Here is an 11,578-nt window from a genome sequence, read left to right as displayed (position 1 = left end):
GGAGCAGTGCCTACATTGCAAAGTAGCAGTCCCTCCTTTCCCTATCTCATTGGGCATTCGCAAGGTAGTGAGGCTACATGTAACTCCATCTTCAAGTAGCTTTACTCCTGTTGTCAATCATGGACCAATGTATAGATCAGGAGCATCCCAGTACTGTCAGTAGTTATATTTTTCAACGTCTCCGAGTAAAGAAGGTAATGTGGGAATAAAGTGTAAGAATGGGCAATCCATATGCAAACGTTTGTAAATATCAAAGAAAACATCAGCACTTGATATAAGTATTAAGGGAAAAGATACTGATGAATGTATTGATTTGTTTAATAAAATGAAAATAGATAAAATTCCATACAGTGGCAAACAAAAGCTCAGATCATACCCACTTTTTGCTACCAGTGGTCCTGTTACACGTATTAGAATGCCCATTGAAAACAGAGTTCCCAACATGGTCATGCATCTTCTGTAACTACTCAGGCACCACCTTCTTGCTCTAAGTCACATCAGTACATGAAAAGAACACTGAGGCTGAAGAACAAATTGGGCATTCACAGAATTCCGAGCACAGTTTAAGGGTGTCCATGAGTGCTATATGCGAGTCTGAAATTTCAGATTCTGACACTATAATTATAGGGCAGCCTCCTTCCCAAATCTCTCAACCAATTGAAAATGTGAAGATGAGTAGTAATGTAGACAAGTGGTACTGTTCAAATGAAAGACTACGTGACCGTGATAGTCCACTGGCTAGGTCAATCACTTTCATCATCATCATCATCATCATCACCCTTATCCCTTCAGCATAGTAGATCTAGCACACAGTGCCAGGTTTTTCACAGCACCCTGTTTTTTGTCCACTAACAAGTTCAAAATGGCAATGATGTTGCCCCTCACACAATTGTTTTCAGATTGAAATACTTGGGATTTTAAAAGGAAGAAAAATAATTGTATTTTGGAGTGTGATGCTCACAGTCTATACTATATACTCTATAATATTCTATTACAATCAGTAGTCCCTGCTTGTCTACTGCTCACTCTCTTACACCAATTGATCAGCATACAATTACAGCAGACTGATCTCTATATAAACTCTTCAAATGTGTGCACTAAAATCACAGCTTTGCAATATACATTACTTCTGTTACCCTGCCCAACCCTCTATAAGCACAGAATTAGAGCAAATGTCCTACCCACATGCTCTCTCTTCTTAAATGGCAGTTGAGAACAGAGGCAGGGCTATCTACAGAAGATATTGATCCAAAACGCATGAGAGCCAACATTCTACCGGAATATACATTTTGCTTCACCTTCAGATGCAAATTTGGCTCCAGGAACGGAGTCATGAATCGTCTCTAATGGCAGTGGTTCCTAACATTATATAAAAGTATCATGGTAATCCTTATGGAAAGAGGAGCACAGGATTACCATAACATTCCATGCTCTTTTTTTCATTCATAATGGCATTTTTAACATAAGGGTAGCGAATTGATAGTTTTTGTCATAAATATATTGGATAACTATAAAAAAAAAATGGTGTGAACTTTAACATAGGTTTGACCGTGAAACATATCCACGGCCATTCATCATCATCATCCACCATTTTTGGAGTGTGGGAGGAAACTGGAGCACCCGGAGGAAACCCACGAAAACACGGGGAGAACATACAAACGCCTCACACATAAGGCCATGGTCGGGAATTGAACTCATGACCCCAGTGCTGTGAGGCAGAAGTGCTAACCACTAAGCCACCATGCGGCCAATTGTGTATGTCATGTTACTGTAACATACTATAATATGAAATACATTGTAAAAGCATATAAAATATGTATGGTTTGTAGATTGCTTTGTTCTATAAATAAAGGCTCTCAGCCAGAGTTCCACGACATTCATTTTTAATTTGTGTCAGTCCATAATGTTTACCTCATTGGAATTAAAAATCTATTTATATACAATTTATTAAAGAGCCTCATTGTTAGATGCACATGGCTCCTGCATCTTCAGAAGCATAATGATGAAGGACATACCTCCCAACTGGTGGGACAAGTCCTGACTGCGCAAGAAAGTCCCCCAAAAGTTAGGTCATATCCATTAGAACCAAAACATTCAAACTCAGTTGCAGCTTGGCTGGATCCTGGCATGTTTGGTCCCCCTTTGGAAAAAGAGACCTGTAGTATTCACTTCCTGAGAAACCGAGCAATGAGTGACGACTCTAGGCCTCCCTACCCCCAACCAGCTCTGCCATTAAATTAATAGCACTCACATTTCATAAATAGGCCTATGTTCCTTAATAAGCCCCAACATTAGAAAACTAGCCTTCACGTTAACTGCACCTACAAAATATTAATACGCACACCTGCTATGAAGACACTGGAATGCTGTAGGAGGCGGACTCCTTTGTCCACCTCCTGGTCTTTCTCTGCACATGTCGGGAGCCAGCCTCACTCCCTGTGAGGGAAAGCAACACTTAATGCTCCCCCATCATTCCCTCACACCACCCCTCACTCAATCCACTTCCTACTTTATCTGGCCACCTCCTCTGGATCGGTCTGCTTCTTTGCTGTTTCACCGAGGCCCTGGCTCCACATGAAGCAGCCCCTCAAGCTCCAGCGAGGAGAGTAGCGAGAGGGCGATTGTTAACCATTCTACCTGGGCTGCTTAAAAAACTTGAGTTGGAGATGTTTGTATCTTGTAAATCAGACTGAGCTTGCTTGGCTCTTTTACCGATCCCTTGGTAAGCTGATGGCCTGTTTATGTTCAGTTGAGATTTTTGATAAATAATAATACAAGCAGGAAGAGCGAGTCAGAGTTTGTCTCTCCCTCTCTCTCAAATCTGAATGTTTGTGACATAGAAATGGATTATGTTACTACATTAACAATATTTCGGATCACGCATTTGTCATATATATTTTTATTCTTAAGGAGCAACTTCATTTTAAACAATATTTATAATAAAGCTAATATTTCTGCAACAAATGCAGTACAAGTGGGGAGGGGGGGGGGGTGTCATCACAGCCAGAGCTGGGTTTTTTGGGTGCAGAGTAGAAAGAAGAGGAGAGAGAGGGGAAGAAGGACAAGACGCTGAGAGAACCATAGGGGAGAGAGAGAAGAGAGTGGAGAGGGAGAGACTAGGATTCATCTATTATGAATGACATGGAAAAAAACATGGTAGGAAAGTATATAGAGAGATCCATGGGGGCCTGGGTGAGAGGGGACAAAGGCAGTACTAACAGTCATATCCCCTCCAATTGGATGGAAGTGCCACCCAGTGAATATCGCAGAGGACCCGCATTAGCAAAGGTCAGCCCTGATCATAATTGGTGCATTAAACTCTAACTTCCATTAGCAATTTTATGTCTGTATCGAATAGCAGCACTAAATACTATCCGTCACTTCTATGTGATATCATCAATGAGCTGTCTGTAGCCTGGTTGTATCAGCTAGTATTTGAATCATGCACATAGCTAATAACTGCAGAAAAGGTAACACTAAATGGAGTTTCTTATAGGAAGGGTTAGACCAGACAGTCCCAAGGCTGCAGAGCAAAGTCTGTTACCTAGAACAACCAAAATCACCCAACAGGTTAGGCATTGCTGTATTTTCTAAACTAATGTTTAGATACAATGTAATATTTGTATGTTGGAACCCAACATATTTCTAGGAAGGCATTCGTTTAAAAGTGGACAAATCCTTTAGCCCACAGAAAGTGTTACCCACGGTACCTGGATATGTTGATTGGAAGAGTAAAAAGAATACTTGGTGCCTTATGAACAGCTTTTCACAGTTGATGGCTTTAACTTTCAAAAGTTACAGTTGCATGGAGGTATTTGTTATATATAAAGTGGCTCAATTCCAGAAAACCCCGCAGGATAAGCAGCGAGCCATGCAAATATGGTTGCCCAATACGTTGATGGTCTACATATGCATTTTGAAAGTCATACTATACAGATGTACAATATCTATGATAAAACAATTTTTTAATTACATTTGAGCTCCGTAGAACTCATGGCAGTTATAGCAGAAAACAACATATAACACTGTATCTTCAAGTGCAATTACCAGTCCCATAATTCTTGGTATATCCACCAAAATGTCCACTCCTCACATATAGTTACAGTCTCAGTAGAAAGCTAAAAAGTAGAAAGTCAACATGGCTCTGGAATAAAACCTAGATCAACTCATTGAGTTAAATATTAGGACTTTTTTTTATATTTTCTTTTCTTGTTGGCATATAGGTCCCAGGAAATGATTGTTGCTTTGTTATATACCAAGTGTCTCATTATTACACCATAAAAACATTAAACATGGTGTATTTCTTCCTCTTCATCATGGTTGGGGTCTTGTAACACTTTACGGTGTAGCTGTTCTATAGAAACAGATCTCAGTATCTGCCAGCCACGACTGCTGACTTTCCTTACAGTTGATGCCTCATTCCCAGAAGATGTCTGTCCTGTCCTTTGTGGTTCTACATATACTTGTGGTAGCTCAAGGTGCACCATGTCTGAGGCACTTCGTGTGAAGGTTGTATCCTCATTTAAAGGTCTATGTTGTGTTTGGGGAGTCCTTGGTGGCTCATGTGTGTCCACCTCTGTGACAGTCAAAGTGGGAAGACTGGGTTTTATGGTTGAAGGAAAAGTTCTGTCTGACTTTAAGATAATCTGAGTATCTTTATCCAGGTGGTCCCCTTCAGGTCCTTGGAATGCCTCAACGTAACGACGGATCTTCTGCTGACTGGGGTCCTTTCTTACAACCACACTGTAATACAACCAGATATTATGTAATGTTCATTTAATAAAATATATAATTTACTCCATTTGTCCATTTAGCTCTGTACCACCTAATCGCCACCTTTAAAACTTAACTAATAAGTTTTTTATAACGAATAAGTCTTTATATTTCATAACAGATAGTCCTCCTATATGCACATTTCCTTTCCTTTAAACTAAAGGCGTATTCTAAAAATTTCTTATATGATTTATCTAATGGACTTAAAATTCATGTATATAAACATTTGTACAGAAGAGCATTTTTTTTTCCACTACAAACAGAAGTTAAATAGCCCATTAGAAACACCACCATTATTTGTGTCATCTTCCAACATAAAATCTTTTTTTATACACCCCACCTCTAAAAAAATGCCTGATAAGAAAGTAAAATGGATAGAGGGGAGGTGGTTGGGTGGAATCAGAAGAAACTACCAAGGACCAATCATGGCTGCTTGATTTAGGGAAGCAAATACACCTTTTCCCACAGATCGTTATATATTTGAATAAAACAGGTTATTCCAATAAAGAACATAAACACTTTTAAGCTCCTTATTAATTGTAATTCCTAAGTAAAGCACAGAGTACACTTCTGCCAATAAGTAAACAAATTTATATACACAATTATTGCACATATAAATTATAACTGTGTATTAGATAAGTCACTATTTCCTAGTCCTGCATTTTCATGTGTCATAGTTAGGCTCGTACAATCACTGCCTTATTGTTGTGCAAAGGATGGGGGCATTGACGTTTTTCTTCTTCTAAATAGTAAACGGTTAAATAATACAGTTGAACTCACCGAAGGTACCAGTGGTCTCCCAAGCCATATTCTATGCCACAGACACCTGATCGAGGCCAGAGGCATCGTGGGAGTTTGCGCTCTAACATAACTGTGGTAGCAGCAACCTAAAGAAGCAGAGGTAGTTTATAAACATGTCTATCACTGTAATACATATAATGGAGCCGTTATATAATGAAACATGGCCACTCGAGTCATTAAAATGCTGCAGTTTCTTTGATGATTTTTTTTTTGTTTTTTTTTTAATAACAAGACAAAGAAAAAGAAAAAGGGGAGTCAAAAAGATCTACAATGAAATTGGAAAATAATAAAAGTACATAGAACAAAGTCTAAATGGGCAGTTTTATAACTCACTTGTTAGTGTAAACATGGGGAAATGTAATTAAAATAAAAAGGTATGATACGTCTTCTCTGCAAACCAGTTAAGTGAAAAGGTCAGAAAACCAGAAAGAAGCATCTGGGTGGGTTAGTTCAAAAATCACCTTGGCGAATCGTTGCAGCCAAACAGTGGTTTATTCGACAAATGGCAAAACAGGCAAAGTAGTTGACTAGATGTAAAGTGCAGTTGTGTGACGGAAGAACGGTTCCTAGTTACCACACAAGACACAGTCACAGACCCCCAAAAACAAATATAGATTATTCCCACAGTCAAGAAGCTAATGGGGAGCGTACTAGGGTGGTAGATTGATGGAAATATGACCGGCTAACTCTGGAGTGTCCTCCTTCCTACTAACTGATGACCATTGGTTCCCTGGGGAGAGGGTGCCTAGGAGTCTGGGCCAGAGTACTATCATGCCATGTCCCTGTGGACTAGAGGACAAAACTGTCTTTCAGAGGAGTAGATGTTTGGTCTTATTAATTTGTGTTTCATGTTATGTGTTATGGATAGTTGCTATATTTATTGTATACTATTGTACAGTGCTGCTGACTGTTTCTGACCAATAAAAGATAATTTCATAGACTATGTAATGGGAAGATGTAGGGAAATTATTTAAGAGACAGCCAGGGAAACACCTTTGCCCATCAATCCAAACATGACACCCAATGCAAGAGGGAGCACCGAGTGTGACACTTTAGAGGAATAAGGGGATGAATACTTTCTGTACCTCTCCTGATTCTACTCCTCTCACTCAGTCAGTCACCACTCTTCCTACTGCAGTGAGTAGCTATTGCTGAGTGATGGGGGGAGATGTAGAGGTGCACGTTGGTGACCAGGTGTCACTCACCGGACCGTGAGTGCCTCTTCCCGGACATTTAGGAACCGTGGCCGTCCACCATCCTGAGGGTCTGCGCATGCGCAGCCCTTTTCTATACTTCAGTGTATACCCCTTTAACTTAATTGGCAGATCAGGCAACCTCCCTATATTAAGCACCTGTGGTCACTACCACGTTGCCTGATCTTGGAGTCTCATTCCTCATGAGTCTCTGAAGGTGTTCCTGTATTACTTGTGTATTCAGTGCTGCTGATTCCTGTGGTTTCCAAACCACTTCTACTACTGTGGTTCCATACCACTTCTACCATCAACTTTATCATCATGACTGTTTGCTGATTCCTATCCGCTGCCTCCGTGCACTACCGTCTTCTACACCACTTCAACGTTATTTTATATCAATGTGACTGTTTGCTCATTGCTATCCGCTGCCTCCGTGCACTCCAGCTTTTACCTCACTCACCTGCTTCTCATCAAGTCTGTTTGCTGATTTCTATCCGCTGCCTCTGTGCACTACAGTCTCCTGCTTGCAACTCGCCTGTGTTCAACATCGTGACTGCCAGCTGATTTCTATCCGCTGCCTCTGTGCACTACAGTCTCCTGCTTGCAACTCGCCTGTGTTCAACATCGTGACTGCCAGCTGACTACTATCCGCTGCCTCTGTGCACTACAGTCTCCTGCTTGCAATTCGCCTGTGTTCAACATCGTGACTGCCAGCTGACTGCTATCCGCTGCCTCTGTGCACTACAGTCTCCTGCTTACAACTCGCCTGTGTTCAACATCGTGACTGCCAGCTGATTACTATCCGCTGCCTCCGTGCACTACACTCTCATCTCATCTTTGCTGTGACTTCCTCGAGACTGCCGCTTTTCATTACCATCTGCTACACTTCGTGATCTACAGTTCCTGCCCTGCGCTGCACTCCTGTTTCCCATCGCTGTTGGTTCCTGTGGTTGCTACTGGTTACCTCCGTGTGCCGCTGAGTCCTGCCGCTGTGGTCAGCGCTATCGTCCATCTCCTGCTGATCCACTCTCCACGCCTTCACGTGTTCCACTGGCCTCTACCCTCCTGTCAGCATTGGATTTGTATCTCTTCTACTACCCTCTGCTGGATCATCTCCATTCTCCTGGGTTTCCTATGAGTCCAGTTCCACGTGTTGCTGACTCCTGTGGATTCGTGTCCCTGTCGGTCTACTCACCTGTGCGCTGCACCTGCTAGACCGCTGCTTCTCCTATCCAGGGACTTCCTATCCAGTCGGCCTCCAGCCGCTCAGGTACCGCTGCAATCCCATCTGACTGCTACTGCTGAACCACGGTATGCATACTTCTCATTGACTGTGCTGTGTATTGCATATCTTGCTGGACTGTGTTTGGTTCTCTCTGGAGTTTGCTGTCCGCTGAGTCTATTGCCATCATTGACTGTGTTATCATTGTGCTGGACTACTTCAAGAGACTTTCTAGATTGCAGACCTGATCAGTCATTTATATATATGTATATCCATATTGTGCATATTACTGTGGATCGTGTATAAGGTGCCTGTGTATATCCTGTGTTGCAGCCTTCCCCCGTGCACCTCCTCACATATATATTCAGTGGTACAACTTGCTGATGTCAGACCACTGACTCCTGTTTACAGTTTCACCTGTTCCAGTATCCTCTCACATAGCAGTGGTACAACTTGCTAACGCAGACCACTGACTCCCCGGATACCTCCATTTGGATTCCATTCCTTCACTCAGACAGCGGTACAACTTGCTATCCGCAGACCGCTGACTCTCATCACCTCCTCGTTTCTGTTGGACATTCCTCCTCACTATAGCAGTGGTACAACTTGCTACCGCAGACCACTGACTACCTTCACGTGTCCTTTGTCCATACAGTTCCTCGTGTATTACTACCTCCATATTGCCAGTGCTGCTAGTCATAGACTTTCCTGAGCATCTCATCATCTGCTATTTCCTGTTCCGTGATCACCCTGCTACCAGAGTACCATATTACCACCTATACTGCTCTGGTAAGCCTATCATCTGGTGATCCCTGGGTAAAGACTCCTAGTGCCCGTGACAGTAAGATCAGGCCATGACAGACCCAGATACGGAACCTACTGCTAAAGAGATGCTGCAGCATCTGGTCAGCCGTGTGGAGCAACAGGATGCTCGCCAACAGCTGTTACTTCAATGTTACCAATCATTAACCTCCCAAGGAACATCTGGACAGACTGTTACAGCTAATATTGAAGCTCCTGTGCTTTCCTCCGTTTCCCCATTGCCATCCCAGGTGTCTACAGCTCCTACGCTTCACCTGCCTACTCCGTCAAAATATGACGGGGACCCCAAAACTTGTAGAGGTTTCCTTAACCAATGTTCAGTCCATTTCGAACTCCAACCTCAAAATTTTTCTACCCATCGTTCCAGAGTGGCCTATCTTATCTCATTGTTTTCGGGTCAAGCCCTGGCTTGGGCCTCCCCCCTGTGGGAAAGAAACGATCCAATTCTACAAGATAGTGCCAAATTCATTTCCACATTCCGAAGTGTGTTCGATGAACCAGGTCGTGTGACCTCCGCTGCTTCCAGCATCCTCCGTCTGCGACAAGGATCTCATACTGTAGGCCAGTACGTCATTCAATTTAGGATCTTAGCCTCTGAACTTCAGTGGAACACTGAAGCCCTAGTTGCCGCCTTCTGGCAGGGGCTTTCCGATAAAATTAAAGATGCACTGACTACCCAAGAGCTTCCTTCGTCACTTGAAGATTTGATCTCTCTTTGCCATCGTGTTGATATGAGATTTCGTGAAAGAGAGGCTGAGAAAACGACTTCTGCTAAAGCACCTTTTCGCTCTAACCCTCAATTTCGTCCAGTGTCACCCGCTGTGATTCCCATGGAGATTGGACGTTCCAAGTTATCTTCTGAGGAGAGGAAACGAAGAGTCAAGAATAGACTCTGTATCTATTGTGCTGATTCCACTCATGTCCTCAGCTCCTGCCCTAAGAGATCGGGAAATGCCAGGCCCTAACTAGTTCTGGAGAGGTGAAGTTAGGGTCCCTGGAGTCCTCTCCATCGTCTATGAAATCTAAAGTCTGCGCTTTTGATGTGACTATTTCCTTTGCTACCAAGACCTTTGAGTCACAGGCATTGATTGATTCCGGAGCAGCAGGAAATTTTATTTCCAAATCGTTAGTTAATCAATGGTCTCTACCAATGATTACCTTAAAAACTCCCATTACTGTGACGGCTATCGATGGATCACGTCTCATCAACGGTCTCATCACCCAGAGTACGTCTCCAGTAACCCTTCAGATTGGTGCTCTGCATCATGAAGAGATATCGTTTTTAATTCTTCCTGTTACGACAAGTCCGATTGTCCTAGGCCTTCCATGGCTTCAGTGTCACTCTCCCCAGATTGACTGGCGCACCCCTCAAGTCACGTCTTGGGGGCCTGAATGTCACCATCATTGCCTTTCCCAAGTCATTCCTCTCAAGGTACAGCAAGCTTCCATTTCAGCTATTTCACTGGGACTCCCTCCTCAATATGCTTCATTTACCGATGTTTTTGATAAAGCTCAGTCTGAACGTCTTCCTCCTCATCGTTCTTGGGATTGTCCGATTGATCTTCTTCCTGGCAAGACTCCTCCCAGAGGCCGGGTCTATCCACTCTCGTTACCTGAAACTCAAGCTACATCTGAATATATACGGGAGAACCTCCAGCGTGGGTTCATTCGACCTTCCACCTCGCCCGCTGGAGCTGGGTTCTTCTTTGTCAAAAAGAAGGATGGATCATTACGCCCTTGTATAGATTTTCGTGGACTCAATGCCATTACTATCAAGAACCGGTATCCCATTCCGTTGATCACTGAGCTATTTGACCGCATTAAGGGAGCCCGTATTTTTACTAAGTTGGATCTTCGTGGTGCTTACAATTTAATCAGAATCCGTTCCGGTGACGAATGGAAGACGGCGTTTAACACCAGAGACGGGCATTACGAATATCTGGTAATGCCTTTCGGGCTATGTAATGCCCCCGCTGTTTTTCAGGGCTTCATCAATGAGATTTTTCGGGACTTATTATATGTATGTGTCGTCGTCTACCTGGACGACATATTGATTTTTTCACAGGACCTGCCTTCTCACCACCAACATGTGGCAGAAGTCCTCTCCAGGCTACGGAAAAATTCATTGTTCTGTAAATTAGAAAAATGTTCATTCGAATTACCCCAGATTCCATTCTTGGGGTATATTGTTTCCGGAGTTGGTCTGAAGATGGATCCTGACAAAGTAAATGCTGTACTACATTGGCCCCAGCCAACTACTCTTCGTGCCATCCAGCGTTTTTTAGGTTTTGCCAATTACTATAGACGCTTCATTCAAGACTTTTCTTCCATTGCATCTCCTATTGTGGCCCTGACTCGTAAAGGGGCTAATCCTAAGCAATGGTCTACTGAGGCTATTCAAGCCTTTCAAACATTAAAAGAGTCCTTCTCTTCGGCTCCAATCCTTCGTCAGCCTGATGTGACACTCCCTTTTTTCCTAGAAGTAGATGCCTCTAATGTGGGCTTAGGAGCTATTCTCTCCCAACGCTCGGAACAGCAAAAATTCCACCCTTGTGCCTTCTATTCTCGGGGTCTCCTACCCGCAGAGAAGAATTATACCATCGGAGACAAGGAATTACTGGCTATCAAAGCCGCATTAGAGGAATGGAGATACTTGTTGGAGGGAGCTCGCCATCCGGTGACGATCTTCACGGATCATAAGAACTTGTCATATCTCCAGTCTGCCCAATGCTTGAACCCTCGTCAAGCAAGATGGTCTCTTTTCTTT

The 11,578-nt window shown here is 43.0% G+C and overlaps 1 protein-coding gene across 1 annotated transcript in view; it reads right to left on the bottom strand.

The window, feature by feature from the left end:
• Positions 1 to 3,986: 3,986 nt before the first annotated feature.
• LOC142160175 (transient receptor potential cation channel subfamily V member 6-like) overlaps positions 3,987 to 11,578 on the bottom strand; it is a 38,135-nt gene continuing 30,543 nt past the window's right edge. Inside the window, exons 14-15 of the mRNA XM_075215120.1 lie at positions 5,554 to 5,660; positions 3,987 to 4,743 (exon numbers count right to left, since the gene is read on the bottom strand). Of these exons, the coding sequence (XP_075071221.1) occupies positions 4,287 to 4,743; positions 5,554 to 5,660 (564 nt within the window). The 3' untranslated portion in view covers positions 3,987 to 4,286. The remainder of the gene's footprint in view (positions 4,744 to 5,553; positions 5,661 to 11,578) is intronic.

The sequence above is a fragment of the Mixophyes fleayi genome, chromosome 6 (assembly GCF_038048845.1).
Source record: "Mixophyes fleayi isolate aMixFle1 chromosome 6, aMixFle1.hap1, whole genome shotgun sequence".
Classification (NCBI taxonomy): domain Eukaryota; kingdom Metazoa; phylum Chordata; class Amphibia; order Anura; family Limnodynastidae; genus Mixophyes; species Mixophyes fleayi.
This window is presented reverse-complemented; position numbering and strand designations above follow the sequence as displayed.